This window comes from Notolabrus celidotus, chromosome 13 (assembly GCF_009762535.1).
Source record: "Notolabrus celidotus isolate fNotCel1 chromosome 13, fNotCel1.pri, whole genome shotgun sequence".
Taxonomy (NCBI): domain Eukaryota; kingdom Metazoa; phylum Chordata; class Actinopteri; order Labriformes; family Labridae; genus Notolabrus; species Notolabrus celidotus.
This window is the reverse complement of record NC_048284.1, coordinates 30,156,300-30,174,096: the sequence shown is the minus strand read 5'-3', so window position 1 is coordinate 30,174,096 and position 17,797 is coordinate 30,156,300. Positions and strand designations below refer to the sequence as shown.

Below are 17,797 nucleotides of genomic sequence, written 5' to 3'. Positions count from 1 at the left end.
TGTGTGTGTGTGTGTGTGTTGAGTGTGTTATTTCCATACTGCACTCAGACTGAACTGCTGTTGTTTGAAGAAGAACAAAACCAATGGACACAAAAAGACTTTACTTTCTCTTGCACAGTTTTGCCTCCCAAAGACAGAATATTGTTGTTTTTTTTAAATGTTTTTAAACTTATTATTTCACAATTTTAACCACTGACCTGTCATATTAAACATTTACATAATGCTTCATGTGAAATCAAAATTACAATCGAACTCAGCATTTATTGTTATGGTTGGATTTTTAACCCACATTTAGCAGCCTGTCTTTGCTGTTTCACATGTTTCATTCTTTCAAAGAGCTATGCACAATTTCTCTAGCCAAACAGGAAGTTACGTCTGTTTCGAGGAACCCGGGAGTTGCTTTTTTGCATCCTTCAAAGGGGGCACGTCTTCTTTCAGTACCTTTCGTTTCCTGTGTCAGGGTACCTTCTCCAAATTGTTTAAGGTGCTCCTGGACTTGTAAAACGTTTTGAGGTACCCTTAGTTTTATATCTGAAGGAAGCCTTGGCATTTTGTTATAAAGTCTTACAGAGTCAGTTTCAGGTACCCTTCAATTTATTTCAGGGTGTCCTTTGCATGATTTTGAAGTATATTTTAACATCTGTTTTGAGGTACCTGAATTGGTCTGTTTCAAGAAACCCTAAATCACATATTTTAAATCACCCTTCAATTTATCTCTCAAGACATCCTCCAGCCATCAATTCAAGGTTCCTAAAGACAGCAGAAGTTGCTCTTATGCATCCTTCAAAGGGGGCGTGTCTTAAGATAAGACTCTTCTTTAAGTACCTTTCATTTTATGTGTCAGGGTACCATCTCCAAATGGTTTAAGTTGCTCTTGGACTTTTTTGGACGTTTTGAGGTACCCTTAGTTTTCCATCTGAAGGAAGCCATGGCATTTTGTGAAACAAATATTTCAGTATGGTTCAGGTACCCTTTAATTTGTTTCAGGGTGCCCTTAGCACATTCTTTTAAGTATATTTTAGTATCTGTTTTTGAGGTACCTGAATTGGTCTCTTTCAAATAACCCAATTTTTTAATATTATTAAAGGTACGCTTCCAATTTTTTTGTTATCGTGAGGTATCTTTAAGCTCTTGTCGCAAGGTACCTGTAATATCCATCTTTAGTCGTCTTTAAGCACCTTTTTTAAGGTTTGTTTGTTTTCCTCACAGCCACAGGCTCAGTGACAAACAGCTGATATGTTTAGGTTAAAGCACAAAGCTTCAACACTGCTCCCCTTTCATTCTGTCCTAGTGTTTGAGCCTGTATATGTGAATGGTCTGTTAGCTATCTGGCCCCCAGGCTAACTCCCCGTTAGCATGTTATGTAGCTCAAGTAGATAAGCCTTTGTTTTGTCAACCTCTGTCCCCAAACTGTCTGCAAACCAGAATATTTTTTAGCTGTCTTGGCCTTTCAGTGTATTCATGTTTAAAGATCACAGGGTCAGTGAGCGGGCGCTCTTACAGTACAAACAAAGAGCTCTACTGTATCCTAATGAGACGTGAATAATCACATTAGGGCTGTGGTCTAATGATGTAGTAGTCCCCCCTTTAAATGTAGATATCTTCCTATAGAGCATCACCCTCCATCCCCCCATGGACACAGCAGATAAGACATGCATACATGCCTCAGTCAAAAGTCACACATGCACAGACGGAGGGTATACGGCCTCTTGACAGCTCCAACAGGAGCAGAAAGACGGCTGTAATGGAAGCTAAATAACACTTGTGCAGGGCTCATTAAAGTTGCCCTGTGTGCTCGGTCATTAACTCTCCTCTTGTGTAACCTTCACTGCTCAAGGTGGGTTTTACGGGGTTGTGCCTTCGTGGTGAACAGCCTTGTTTCCACCATGCCTGACGACACCCCGCAAATGCACACTGCTGATTTACATCCTGAGAGACTTATGCAGGTTTTTATTGGCTGTAAAGATTATAAGCTCAGCGAATGTCCTCCAAACACTTCAATTCAGCAACAGTAAACATAAGCCTGAGCTTGTTCCTGCAACGTTAACGCTGCTGATAATGAGGAAAGTCAATGCAATCCAATCACTGGCAACCAGCCATTAAGTCAACCCTGAACCTGATAGTAGCATTCCATGGCCGTCCAACTCCAAAATTAGCTCAGATTAAATTATTGATGCTGGGTAGGCATGCTTTCCCTCTCTGTCTTTGGTTGCACAACAAGAATGAGAGTCCACAGCTGAGCGAGCTCTTCTTCCAGGATGTACTCTGACCAGTTGTGGTTTGAGGATGAACAGATTCTACGGTTTTCCTGGTTTGACGACGAGTTTCCCAAAAATCAGGCCTGGGGCTGACATTGGACAAAAAAAGCAGGAACTCAACACCACTATATTTTCCAATGACGTGTGGCCTATAAATTAAGTAATGCATGATGGAGGTCTGTTTTTAAAACACTTTGAGTGAGCATATGGAAACGCTTTACATCATTTTAACACGTTTACAAACCTCTGCAATTTTGCAGCACTGCAGAATATTTACAGCAGTAGGTTGCATCCATTTAACCCATAGCTAATGTGTAGTTTGGTTTACCATGACAGGAATTACTAGTTTTCCACTTACAAGAAACTTGCATATAAATCAGAATATGATTGGTGGTGGGAATGCAGACATACAAAACCGTATTCAAACTAGCAAACACAAACAGTGGCTGGACTTGTGAGGCAAACGCTTCTGACAGCCATCTTTAACAAGCAACGATGTAAACATGATGCACATCAAGTTTTGGTGATCATGGGAGACAGGATTTTTCATCTGCTGAGGCACTTTCCTTAGTGTTGAAAGGTGCACTGATGACCATGAGTTCATACAGGTGGATTTGCAGTGAAATTAAAGTGTCTCTGATTGGAGGTTTGGAAAATGGTTAACCTCTCCAACATCCAGAGTGCTAAAACCCCTTTGAGTCATTGGCTACGACACTTGAGGCTAGTGCTAATCCTAACCTGTTGCCCTCTTTTGTGTCAACAGCCTAGAAGAAATGTCACATAAGTTTACTTCTCAGACAGAAACACAACCCTTTTCCCTAAAGCCTCAACCTGAGCAACCAAAAGTAAGATGTAAACCGACACTGACACCAAGGAACCATCCAAAAATGACCTTTCTCAACCTTGTTGCTAAACCAAAAGAGGAAAAAGAACATCAGCACAGTTTGAAACTGCATGAAAGAGTTTCTGTTCTTCATCCTCAGAGCTTTATGTCTGTAATGCAGCCCTAACAGTGTCTCATTAGTGAGATAACAAATCTTCATTCTCTGATTCTCTCTCAACATGTGATGCAAAGATGTGTCCTCTCAGGTATGAAGCTTCAGAAGACGCCCACTCTGTGCAGCGTCACCACATAAAGGCTGCTACTCATGCTGTATCACTGTAATGCTAAATACAAGAGTGGCATGCCAAATCCAGACCTCCCTGCAGGGCACTAAACATGCATGTGTCAGAGGAGCCAGCACGGTGGTTTCAAACAGTTCAAACAGCATTCAGAGGACGTAAAGATAATCCAGTGTGATCATGCAGATCAAAAACGTCACACTTGGACTGAAACTTGCCTCTTGTCAGTGTTTTTATTCGCCTGTGGTGGGTTTGTCTACTAAAAAGTCCTGTCTGGTCCGGTGTGTGACAGTGGTCCTAAGACGAGCTGGCAGGCTCCACATCCCTCCCCCCTCTGGCACGACCTGCCGTGTATTAAAATAAACTGTGCACACGTCCCACCCCAGCATGCTCACTAGACATTACCTTATACAAGGCTGGCAGCAGCACGTTCTGCTGTCTGCTGGCCTGGGAGCAGATTTTAGCTCCCCTGCTGCCCCCAGACATAACCCCACCCACCTCATTTACCCCACAGACCCCCTCCACCTCTCCTGTGTTTCTGTATACATGATCTCACATGACTCAACAAAACCCAGAGCCTGGAGCGAGGCTGTCCACAAGTTTTTTTTTTCACCCAAGAGACGAGGAGAAGATTGACTTTGTGGAGGGAACCTGGAGCGCTGCCCTCGCCTGGGCTCAAATTGCCCCACTTGTCAGACCTGATGGATTTTGGCTAAAAATAAAAGCAAAAAGAGGCCCATGACAGGCGGATGAATGAACTCAGCGGTGCTCCTCCGGCTCACAGAGCCACCACATCACGCAGCGCTCCGAATCCCCGATGCCTGAAAAACAAGCCCTATAGCCCTCAGAGCGCTGTTTCACAAACAAAACATCCCCTTTTCCATGTGCGGCGGGAGATTCAGCGAAAGGGTAGAGCAAAATGCAAGATGAGCCAAGTGAGTGGGAATTCCTGCCCCCCCGCCCCTCGTTCACCCCGCCCCGTGCACATTCCCCCGCCACATTCATAGCAGCAAAAATCGGAGCAAAACAGAGCAGCAGCAGACTGGAAAGGAGAATCACTACCCAACCCAAACAAACAGCAGCAGACGAGCCTGTGGGCTTCTCCTCTCAAGCAGATTAACGCTCGCACTGTTGATTCGCCTCAACGCCAAACAAAAAAACGTCACTTTACAAACACTTTTTGAAATTCTCTTCACTATAAGCTATCTATAGACTTTAATAAGAGCTCCCCTTGATCTGCTTTGGCATGTCACATGTTATTTAAAGAGAAGTGCTTGGGCGGTGCAATAAAACTGCAATCTTAATCTTAACATTGTCCTCTTGTGTCCAGAGCACTCTTTATCAGGTTATTGATGCAGTAATTTGCCCCAGGAAAGCTTGATTCATCTGCAGTCTTCCTGTTTACTGTGAAACCATAGATGTTCAGAAAACAAAGACTTATTCTGAGAAGAGTTTGATAACTAAGAAGCAACATCTGATGTCAAAAGAAGAGAAGTTTTTACTGTAGCTGCATTTCCAAATTTAGGTGTAACTATAAGTTTCAAGAACTAGTTTTTCGTGAGTGAAACGTCATGAAAGTAACTTCACTGTTACTGGAGTCATTTTAGTACTCTTTCTGCCCCACGTACTTTCCCCTGACCCGTTGACGGACTAGTTTTCTGGATTCAAAAAGGACTGCACCTGAAACAGCTGAATCAGATTTGGCTGCTTGATATGAAGCAACAACTATTAATCATTTCATATTTGATTCTGTGTCCACACAACTCCTATATTAACTTACAGGAGCCTCATTTCTTACCTATCAGATGTTACCCAACAGTATTTGATAAACTGGAGATTAAAACATCTGCTGCCAAATTTCCTTCTGCTTCACATCATGTAACTTTTTAAGAAATGCGCTAGGTGATTTTGTGTCATGAGCATAGACTGTATAAATAATGGACGTAGTATCCGTGATGTCACCCATCTGTTTCTGAAGCACTGTTTTGAAGCCATTCGTGGCAGCCATATTGGATATGCTGAACTCAACCTGACTGCTGGCGAGCTAGTGTGAGGTAAAGAGGCGGGCCTTGAGCCTCCTCACCAACAGCTACAGTGTTCCCGCCTGTCCATCAAGTCAGCTGTGACTCTTATAATGGGAAACTCTTAATTTCAATATCCACGAAATTGCCGCGTTATGAAAATAATTCACCCCCCCTACAACATGTGTCGATCGAGAAATGAGCTATCCAGACCACACTTGTTTTTTGTACCAGGATGTAAACGTGGTAAATAATGTTTATTTCTGCTGTAAAGATCAGATTATTTGAATTGTTGGGTATGTGGTTTCCAGTAATTCTGGAGCCAGCCTTAAGCGGACACTCGATAACCGACCAATCAAAGCCAAGAAGGATTGGGACCTCTGATGAAACAGACTATTTCTACAACAATGGTTGAAGTTCGTGCAGAGGAGAAACTAACCACACTCGATTTCAGAGCACTTTCAAACAGACGTACTGGTCACGATTTAAGGCTGATTTATACTTCTGCGTCTCCCCTACGCAGCAGGGGCTGACGGGGACATGAGCACCACATATTTGTGCGTCGGTGTGTCTGTGTCGCGCAGCAATTCTCCGCCGAAACGCCTGAGGGCAGTGCGGTCTCTCTGATAGCCGGCCGCCTGCTTCCGGTCCCGCTACGATCTCTGTTTACTTTTCCACAGAGATTCAGAGCGTGTTATGTTAATCTACAGCTGATACATGTTGCTGTTTATCATACAGACATGATTACATGAAGAATAGAGAGGAGGAGATGAAATACACGGCCGATGTGCGGCCGATGTGCGGCCGATGTGCGGCCGATGTGCGGCCGATGTGCGGCCGATGTGCGGCCGATGTGCGGCCGATGTGCGGCCGATGTGCGGGATCCCGGAAGTGCTGTAAATGCGGGAAAGACAAAGCCGCCGAGCGGACCAATCACAGAGCTTGCGGTCCGCGTCGGCTCTACGGGGAGTTACATTTTGGAGGAGGTGCACGTCAGCTATGTGCGTAGGCCACGGCGTAGGTACGGGAGCTACGCGGACCCCCGGCGTAGGGTACGTCGTTGATTCAACGCAGAAGTATAAATCAGCCTTTAGGGACAACTTTTAAAATCAAGTAACAGAAAGCATGCTCTGAAAGTGAGGTTGTGGGCACTGCCAGCGTTAGTAACAGAAAGCAGTGTTAGTGGACACAGCTCCTGAATCCCCCAAAAATGATGAAAGAGGAACGTCTAAAGTTCATTTGGAGACTTTTTCGTGAAGCTTACAGTCTGTTATGTGGTCTCTGCTGTACTCGGTGTACAAAGAATACTCAGGGTCAAGAGATTTGCTCGTCAAGTCCACTCGTTCTTTTTTAAATACGAAGATTATTTTAATTACTTTGATTATTCAATTTATATTACTTCTAAGAGTTGCAGTCTGAACAGCACAATGCAACACTTAGTGCCTTTTTAAAAAAGCCTACAATAAAAATGTGACTAGTTTCCTCTCCTGTGTTCTGATGAGACTTTTAACGCCCTGATTTGCAGATTTTAACTTCCTACTGGTGCGCAGAACATCACGTGTGCAGAGCTTGACCCGGCTGCTGGGCTCCTTTAAATATTCCTTTACTGTTCACCATATGTGAAGCTCGTACGAGGTCTGCACGGGTGTTCCAGACTGCCATCTGGATCCGATCAGAGACCACAAATACAGATGTAGTGAAAGCGCTTTGGTAGCAGCGTGGGCCGCCCAGCCTAATGAATGGGAAGAGCACATTTCGAAACCCCTGCAACAGGTCAGCAGCAGGCGTGGGCTTCACCTCACCTCACACACACATCAAACGGAGGAAAGATCAACTATCGGGGTGAGGCGGAACTTCTCCCCCGCCTCCCACGCTACCCGAGAGCGTCCCAAAATATCCCTCCTTGCCGAACAAAAGAACAAAATGGCAAGAGGTGATACGTGATACAGCAGGTTAAAAATAGAGCCGTGCTGACGGATGGAGCAGGTTTCATGACCTCTGCATGCTGCGATATTGGTTTACACCTCGAGTAGCTGTTACTCCTCAGGACTGAACAAAACAAGCACTTTTTTTTTACGTCACTTAAATACGCAGAAATTGGAGCAGGAACCTCTGAATCATATGAAGCACGGGAACTTGAGAACAGGAGGAATCAAACGTTCTCACGCATGTCAGAGCACAGAAAAGTCCTGTTTTAGGGGGATTCAAAGGGTCTCACATTATGTGAAGCATAAATGATGTGCGGCAGAAGTCCACCTTTCAGGGGGAGGATATTTCTTTTGTTTTGATGTCACTGCACATGTGCATGCTACACAGAGGATCATCGAAACATTACATCATGCAGGAAGAATCCACGAGAGCTGTGAGCTTCCCACTGTGGTTTCCTCCACATCAGTCAGAGCTCAGTGAGAAGACAAAGAAAGAAAGAAAGGGATTAATGAGAGAGGAGTCCTGAAAGCCACTTGTTTTCTTGGAAAGTGAACAGATTCAAAGGATCAGACAGCTGAATCAGGCGCTGGAGGTGGTCTTTGCTCAGGGCCAGGACCAAAATAAAAACAAGGAGGAAGAACATCAGAACAAAGAGAGGGAAACCTTTAAACACTGTTTTTATTTCTTTAAAGGGCCATTTCACTGCTTTACATGTCTCTGGATCAAAGTGATCGAAACATTAGCTTCAACATTACAATCTCAAAACAGGCTTTAGGAGACCAGGGGCCGCTGTAACAAACTCAACTCCTCAAACAAAAAACAGGTTAGGGTGATGACACTTTCTCTGCACATGCTCAGTTGGATTCTCTCACAGCCTACTTAAAAGGATCACTAAACTACAGCAGAAGTTATTTTAAGGGGTTTAAAGCCATGTTTTCATTGTAGAGTTTTTTTTTTTCTTAGTTAGCTGTGAAATTAAACGTAGCTTGATTTTATCTCTGGACTATTGGTAAAAAATTTGGATGAACATCCTACGTTGACATAGATAGTGTTGGAGTGATTATGAGATTTTAACATTGCTGCTGAATCGGGGGCAATTAAAACACAACAACAAAAATTTGCATTACATAGCTTATTTTATTTTAATTATTTTTAATGATAAATATGCATTTTTTGTTTTGGTTGTTTTGGGTTTGGGTTATCTAAGAATTTTGAAATAAATATTATTATGCCATTTTTCATTTAACGTACAAATATAAAATAAAATGTATTCTAGTGTATTGTATTGTAGTCTATTCTGAACGTACAGAGGTCTGCAAAAATGAAATTGTTTCCATCGCAATAAAGAATTAAAACATGACATAATCCAACGCAGTCACGTTTGACTGTTTCTGTACTGCTAGATATAAAATATGGAAGTGTTCTGCACCTGACAAAAATAAAGAGATAATTATCTTGAATCATAATTCATTTAAAAAAAAGGGTTACATTGCCCCTGGTCTCTCCTCATAGCTTCAATGTAACCCTAAGCTTTTTAATTTAAGCACGTGGTCCCTGACAGGCTCGGGCTGTTGTTTCAAGTGTCTGACAGAGAGAGACCTTTCTGTTAGAGAGGAAGATGATTTTTTTAACCAGAAACAGACGTTTTCTAGTTTCCTTCAAAGGCACCAGACTACATTGAAAAAACGGTGACTATACTTCGGAGCACATGAGAGTCGACGGTGTTTGACTGTCTCGGTTTGCTTGTTATAAAACGAGCGTGTGGTTAGTTTTTATCTAACAGAATATTTATGCAACACAATAAATCAAAAGAACTACTCCACTGAAGCAGCAGTAGGGAAAACACTGACTGCAGGGTCAAAATGAACGTCTTTGTCAGTGGGTTCTGGTGGCTTTAAAAAGAGGAACAAAGTGACGTTTTCTTGTCTCAAAAAAGTTTTGTGCACTCTTTAAAAAAAGTTAATCTCTACAAAGATCTTCCCTGTGACGTTTTTAGACACTGAAATAGTAATTTGTGAGTTAGCTGCAAAAACAACTTTTATTGGATGCACTTTAATTTACACATTAAAGCTTGTGTCATGGCTGCTGTTTGAAGCAATCTACTGGAGCAATTCCTAAACTTTAAGTGTTTATATTATACCAAAATATACAAAAATAAGCGTTAAAACTGACTGCAGGCTCCGTTCAACTTCTTCTGAACTCTACTTGATTTACGTCTCCATCAAATGTGTAAACAAGCCCTGTTTGTGACTGCGGGACTTTGTAAATGTAAGTCCACCACAGAGCCGCGTCCCTTCATACAGAGTTGATTGATTCAAAGACATTCCAGCAGTATAATGGGAATAATTTTTCCCACTCTGTGTCATAAGTGCATGCAACATGCCTCAGAGTGACACGAACAATGGCCTCTTTCACTGCCCTCGCCAGCCTGGAGATGGGGAGGTGCATCATGGGAAGCAGACAGGCAGACAGGCCTCGTACAGTTCAGCGCGGATACTTCAGAGAGGCCTCACACAAACCCGGGCAACAAGCAACGGCACTTAAACTTCAGATATGGGCCATGTGTGAATTATGTGCTCGGATTACCCCTGCTTTGTAAAACACACACACACACGAAACACTCCGTCTGGATTAGAGGGCAGCCGGTTCACAGACCTGAAACAACTCCTGATTTTATGTAAGAAACACTGAAGTGTGACAAGTGTGATCCAGTGTTTCCACTTGTCTCTGTCAGCTCTTCGAGGAGAGAAACACAGACGCTACTGTCGCATATTATAACGTTTTATAAGAAGGTGGATGAAGCATATTAAAGCCTGTGTAGTGACAGCAGGTCTCCTGACAGTGAACTGTGAAACTATCGCGATCCCAGCAACACATTTTATAATGCCGGCACAAAGTAGCTTAAAAGATGACAACAGTTTTAGTTCCTCTGCTTTAGTGGGTTTCTCAAAAAGTAAGACTCAGAAAGACATTTGAAAGTTTAAGTTCCATGTTTACAGTTTCTCAATTATTCCACTGTACTGTGAAAGAAATGTCTCAACAGAAAGTTTTATCTCTGAATGACTCCATTCTCTCTGGTCTGCCTCAGGTTCTTCCTCGAGTGTTTTTTGACAAAGACTCAAGAAAGGAGGCAAACCAGACACAGGAGAAGGGAAACGCTAATGCAAAAGGAAAACAATGGTCCATATTTTAAGGTGGAATGACACATTTGATAACCAACAAGCTACTGGTAGTCAGCAGACAATCTCGCCCTTGAACCGCTTCCTTGCTGACGATAGAAAAGTCTGCGAGTCAAACTTTATTCACCTTTGGATTGTAAGTTCTTCACAAACACAGGAATCCATCTATCTATCCGTTTCCTTCCACTTATCTTCCAAGCAGTCCAAGCAAATCAACCCCGACATCCCTCTCCACAGCAACATTTCCAGCTCCTCCTGGGGGATCCTGAGGCGATCCCAGACCAGGTGGGATATATAATCCCTCAAGCAAGCTCTAGGTCTCCCCCGAGGTCTCCTCCCATGTGGACACCTCTGAAGGGAGGCGTCTTGGAGGCATCTTTATCGAACGCCTAATCCACCTCAGCTGACTCCTTTTGATGTGAAGAAGCAGCAACTCCACTCTGAGCTCTCTCTCCTGACTCGACCTGTAAGGCCGAGCCCTGCTAATTTTCTGATGCAGATTTGTAAGAAATAAAAGTCAAGCTCTAACTTTTAAAAATAACTTTTAAAATGTTTCTTAAGCTGAATGGAGGTTTGATTGATTATTTCTGATGCATTCAAGGAAGTCAGGAAATGTTAGCACTGACTTAGGCGACACAGCATCAGTGAGAAGCTGATCGTCTTGTTGGAGAGATCTTTGTTTCTTTTTTTTGGCACGTCTGCACCGATTAACAATGTTTAATTATTTAAAATGTCCAAATGTCACTTGTTTCACTTCAAAGTCTTCTGCCATGATCTCAAGTCACAAGAGATGAGAAAGAGCATGTGCAAAACGTCTGAATACAACCAGAATGAGCCTACACATTTAACCGGAAAACAAAATGACGACACCAACCGGTTAAAATTCAAATCAGGTTGGCATGGTGTTTCCGTGAGTCATTTTTATTCCGATTGGGCTGTTTTTCAAATTCTAATCTGATATGAAGTGATCACGTAAACCCACGTACCGTAAATGTTTGATCTAGAACAGATTGTTAGCTGCTTATCATGCAGATATCTGTTAGAGAGAAATAAATTGTCCTCAGGTTACTGCTGATGGGAGCTGGTGGATTGTGTTCCTCCTGCTTTTGCTCTCCATACAGACTGTTTTTCCTGCAGACACCAAAGCCTGCGGACACCTGATCGGTTAATATTGTTGGAAAACAAGCGTATAGTAAAATACCAGAACACTTCCCAAACTTAGATTGGGATTCTTCATCTTTATGAATCAGTAAATAACGATTAAGCTATTTTTCTGTAATTCACTTTCTTGCTTTTTCAAATTTACAGTGTAATCCAAAGGCTTACACCAGTAAAAACAGGATGTGTTGTGTATAAATCTGTCAGTAAAAGTGCCTTTCATTTTTCAGATGGATGTATTTTTGACAGTGGGAGGTCCGTTGGCAGCATGCGACAGCCACCAGAGAGCCGGTCGCCCAGATGCCGGCCCTCCACGTGGTCCAGACTAAGCACTGAGACAACTTCTACTACTACTACTACAGCCGCTTTAACTCCTGGATCTGCACTAAGCCACAAACTCTGGCTATGAGACTAACAGCTCTGGGACAAAGACAGCCTTTGTGTTTGCGGATAGATTAGAAAGAAAAGCAGGGATAAGAGTTCTGACTTTATTTACACGTGAGAGGTGCCGTGAAGAGATTTATGAGCAGCGAGTCATTACAGAGTCCCTTAAACAAGCTGTTATTCAATGGGATTGTGGCCTGAAGAGAAAGGGTTAAATGTGCTGTATTTGTATTTACTTGATCTGTTATTAACAGACACAAGGCCTTTAACAACAGACAGAGTTGATCAATTATCAGTAAGTATTAAGTCTGCTGCAGCCGCACTTCTGACACCTGCAAAGGAAGTCAGAGAAGGAAGCTTAATTTCCTTTGCAGCATTAAGTTAAAAATGGAAATGCCCCTTTGACAAGAATTTATTAGTTTCCAACAGTTTCTCTTGTTTTGTTCAGAGTATTATACGTCTGAAATGTTCTGTTTTTACAGAAAATATTTGTCGTGAGACACCGAAGCGTTAAAAACAGACCGAAAAAGTTGAATTATTTCACAACTGAATTAATAAAAAGGTTCTATTTCTTCAAGGATTAAAAACTGTGCACAAAGTAAAGCTCTTAGATGAAATAAGAGACTACAGCTTCAGTGTGAGTTGTTGTTTGTGTGTATCAGTGTGACAAATGTTTGCCTTCGCCTTCGCACAGTCTAACCACAACAGGAAAAAATAAAGAGCAGCCTTCCTGCCAACAGAAAATCATGTTTTCACGTTTTAAAACATTCAAACGGAGAGCGTGCAGAGGTACTTACAGTCCCGTCCTTCATGTCCCGGTGCTGATTAGTGATCATTTATCCACGAGCGGCGTTTAAGTCACACTGACAACATCACTCAGTCAGAGTCATGATTGACAGGTCGCTCTCTCTGTCTGTGTGGGTGTGTGTGGGGAGGCGTCCCTGCAGCGTGAATCAGACCCTCCTATCATCCAGAACCACAGTGTGATGTGTCTGTGCAGGGAAACATTGATACACCGCAGGATTATTTTAGTGATACTGTATAACTTTAAAAACCACTGACTCAGTATGGTATTGATCTGTTTTAAGACCAGAGGGAATCAATTTACTCAGATGTTTTCATGCTGTGGTGATTGAGATGAAGAAACATTTCTACTGTGTCATGATTATCTATCATCCAACCTTCTCAACAATCTGAATTATCATTGATTCCACTTTCAACAGTTTCCTGTTATTTGGAGGACAGACAACAGCACTGTGGTTTTTCCATTGATTCTGTTTAACTTTCACCTCATTTACTGACCTGACCTTAAACACATCATAATGTCACTTAAATGTCCCCTCGGTTAGTGTGATAACTAGCTTTTACCTTGCTGTCTCAACACAGTTTTCAACATTGGATACCTAAACGGGACTTGAGTTAAAGTTTGAGTGGAGAGGGAGGATGAGGACTCTGTCAACTCTGGCAGTTTATTGAATAACACATACTTGTGGAGCTGTTTGGAATAATCCATGAAATGGCCCCTCAGTGTAGACAATCTTTTTACCTTCAGTCAGTATGAGCACATTGCCTGGTGGTGGTGTAAATGTAAAGTCTAGCCATCAGGGTTTTTTGTCTGAAAGTTTTTACTCTTTCAACCAGAAAGTGGCTGTTTTTATTAAACTGCCAAAAAACTTCAACTAGTACCCTTGGCTTTTGTTCGTTTCAGTGAATAAACTCCACCTGCCTTTATTTGTGACATGTATCAATAAGAGACAGGGTTTTAATTATTCTTTAACAAATCTTTTACTCTGTTAAGACGGGCTTTCTGTTGTTATCCAGCTCTTATTTCCGTCAGTGAAGCCAGCACAAGCAGAAAAGTCCTCCCCGTCCCTCCTGTCTCTCACTGAAGCATAAATTAAAATGACTGATTTAAATGACATGATTTGGCTCTAGATATAACGTGATGTCATAGGACTCACTAAACTGGATAGCAGAATCTATAAGCTCAAATGTCAATGATGTTTAATTAAAAAAAAAAAAAAGGATTAATCAGAGGTCTCATCTCTTTACATGGCGCACACACAAATCATGACCTGAATGTCTCATACGGCACTTCTCTTTGATGCCTGCAACACGTTTCAAAAAAGTCTGGGCAGGGACAGTAAAAGTTAGAAAAACACCTGGAGGAACATCTCCCAACTTATAAGGTTAATGATCAACAGGTTAGTCACATGACTGGGTCTAAAAAGAACACTCCAGAGAGGCTGAGTCTCTCTGAAGGAAAGATGGGAAGAGGTTCATCACTCTGTGAGAGACTGCGTGAGCCAATAGTTCAACAGTTTGAGAATAATTTTCCTCAGGGTAACGTGACAAAGAATTTTACATTTCAAGATGTGATTTTTTGTGTATTGTCACTATTTAAAATTTGAAAGTGTTTAAATGATTCTGTTTTTATCAATTTTACAGTTTCCTAACCTTTATGAAACTGTAGAGAATTAAAGTTATAAGCTGAAATATTTTATATAAAGTTTTTTTAACAAAAAAAAGAAAATATCAGACCCTTAAAGATTGATAAAATACTCATGTTAAAAACATATTTCTGGATTTAGAAAACTGTGCCACTTGTTACTATAATAATCTTCTTTCAAATTCTAAGGCTAAATATTAAATATTTGAGATAAAAACAGATTTAAGTTCCTTTTAAGTTAAGTTACTTTATTTAAGTTTGACAGTAAAGCTTTTTTTTTTTAGAGTTTAAATAAAAATGTATCAGTATCATGTTGAGAATGAACGCTCAGTTAGTGCACTGAATTAAATATATTAGTCAATTTGATGACATTCAAATTTACAATTTGAAATTACTTATTCAAATAGTTTTAAAGTTGTATGTTCAGCCAGTGTGCTGCTAAGAAAAACTAATATCCCTGATTGAAAATATAATAATTTTATAACTTGGTTTGATTTGTTATGGTTGAGTTTCTCCTGTGATTAAATCCACATCATGGGTCAATGTTCAACAATCGTGCTACAATACACAACTTTTAGCAAGATCATTTATATTGCATGTTGCTTTTGCATTTTCCTATCAATAAAAAATCTCAAACTCAAACTTTAACCCTACAAAAAGAGATAAACTGTGTTTTGAAAATGTATGGTATTACAGCACATAATAATATAAATCAAGTGTGTTCATATTTCTTAAACCCTTTGTTTCAGAGTATCCATAGTATGTCGTATTTCACTTTTATCACTGAAGTAATGTAAACTCTTGAAGACTTATTTCATATCAGACTGAATCTTCTGGAGGTTTTTTTGCTCTGCAGACTCATCAAAGCGCTCATGAAGTAGTTTAAACTCTATGAGATGATATAGAGTCTGTAATGTAGAGAGAGCAGACAGCACTGAGCGTCTGTTTCTGCTGCTGCTCACAGAAATCTTTCACTTTCAGATTCAAATCAGCTGCCACATCTCTTTTTCTCTCTCTCTCTTCTTCTGCCACCGGCGTCGACTGATAACAATCTCACAGCTCGACCTGAGCGTGCTCTTACAGACAGTGACAGAGATTTCATGAGAGTCGATAGCTCAGCCTGCTCTGGCTTTCCTGCTCCTCTACGTCACATTGAAGGAGTTTACTGTACATCTGGGGGTTCAAACAGAGACTGCTATCAGAATCAGCACTCGGGGTGCAGCACCATGAGAACCAATTTACTTCAGACTCGCTCCTTAAGACACATGAAAGGAGAGTCGTGCTTCTGTAATTCATCTAAATGGCACCTCTATTGATCTCCTCTCTCTCTCTCTCTCTCTCTCTCTCTCTCTCTCTCTCTGTCTTTGTCTCTCCAGATTTCTGCTGCTCTACTTTTTACAGGAAAACACCAGAGCGCTGTCACTGTACTCTAAACAAGTAAAGCATTCACCGCGGGAGCTACAGTGTACTTGAAGCATCGATAAATGACGTGTAATGAAAGATAAAGAGTTTAAATTTGGGTTTTTGGGTTCATATGGACTATTTATGACTTTCATTTTCATCTTGCATGCCTTTTATGAGGAAAAGTTGGCTGCATCCAATACACCTGTGCGACTAACTAATGCACCAGAATCTGATGCTAAGGGTAAAATATGCGGTCAATTTAAGATCTGTTACCAATATTTAATACATTATCCATTATCATTTTATGTTGATGAGCAGATTGTGCAGATTTTTTGTATTAAAGCTCCTGTGAGGAGTTTTTTGACAGTGATGAAACACACTGAAATGAATATTGATTCCTCATTATGATACACAGAAGCAAACAAGACCATCAACTATAAGACTGATGACTTCTATGCAGTCAATTTTAACTCTTGAAACTGGTGTCAGGGAGGAAGCTGCAAAAAAACAGCCCCTTTTTTCACATCTCCACACTAGAAATTCACAAAGAAGGATGCATTTAATGTAAAAAGTCAGCAGGGTGGGATTTTCTGTGAGAGGACACTACTCAAGTGAGTAGTGGATAAGATAAAGAAAGAATGATGTGTCCACAGGGGGCGCCAAAATTGACTCAAACTGAAAGTCCCTCACAGGAGCTTTAAAGACGTCTTGATAAAATTGACTTACAGGTGAAAAGTATATTAAAGTTTGGTGTATAAGTCACTATATCTTTTCATCCAATATCTTGTCTTCGTTCTAAAAACCAATACATTCAATATACCAGTATAAGAAGCAGAGAGGTTTCTCATTGTGTTCTTTATTCTTTCTTCGGATCCCCATTAACTTCTACAAAGTGGTTGCTAGTCCTCCTGGGGTCCACACATAACAACAATAAAAAACAGTGATTTAAGGCCTCACAGTTCAAAACTTCAATAAAATATTGCTGAACATGAAACAAGCAATAACAACCCTGAGAAAAATTATCTAAAGAGAGAAATAGAAAATATTATGGTTATGGTGTTTTCCTCAAAAGAAAGCACTCAATGAAGCATGCAACAACACAAAGCACTCCACGTTTAACAGCTTTTACCCTTCATTAGGTTACAATCAAAGAAGACATGCGGGTATATAAACCCTTGTGGAGAGCTGGTTTGATTGTATCCACTCCTCAATCTAAGACAACATGTGACCAGCAGACCGGGGCGGAGCAACTGTACGTGGATTGGTCACCACCTGTGGATCTGTCCGTACCTCACAACTGTCAACACTGTTACAGGCTCAACTAATACACGGGTAGCTAGCAGGATGGCGAAAACAAATGATGCTAAAATAGCTACACAGCTGCACTGAAACTGCACATACACTGGGAGTCTGTTTCACTTTACTCTGAAACTTCTTTCTTCTTGGAGCCTGTGTCTTATAAATCAGTCGGACTTATATTCTGGAGTTTATGGTAATTATGTCATGAATAACAGTATTGCAATCGATTAAGACACAATAATTTGGATAAGGAAATTAATCCAGCAAGAAATTCGTGTTTCAGGCTTTTTGCTGAAACGTGTCAGTTGCTGGTCTGTGCTCTACTTGTCCCAGATTCAAAGCTGTTAAATGACATTTAGTGGTCTCATTTTTTTTACCTTTTCAAGATTAAAACAATACAGAGTGCAGAAAAGATCCCACGCTTTAACGGAGAAGAGACCGAGCGCATGCACGCTGAATTTGTGCAAACTGCTTGAATTTAAAGCAGCCTATCAAGACCCAGACGACTTACAAGACAGTGTAACTTTTCTTATATTTAATATGTCTTATAGAAATGAACCATAGAAGTAGAAGTAGAAAAAGAGTGCAAGTTCT

At 41.1% G+C, this 17,797-nt stretch overlaps 1 protein-coding gene across 2 annotated transcripts in view; it reads right to left on the bottom strand.

Annotated features, from left to right (window-relative positions):
* Window positions 1-17,797, bottom strand: part of bach2b (BTB and CNC homology 1, basic leucine zipper transcription factor 2b) — a 123,707-nt gene that overhangs the window by 87,484 nt on the left and 18,426 nt on the right. The window contains exon 1 of one of the 2 annotated variants that reach the window (XM_034698870.1): window positions 12,849-12,919. The exons of the other annotated variant lie outside the window; for it this stretch is intronic. Within the exon in view, the coding sequence (XP_034554761.1) occupies window positions 12,849-12,887 (39 nt within the window). The 5' untranslated portion in view covers window positions 12,888-12,919. Of the gene's footprint in view, window positions 1-12,848; window positions 12,920-17,797 lie in introns of those variants that run through there. 2 annotated transcript variants of the gene reach the window in all.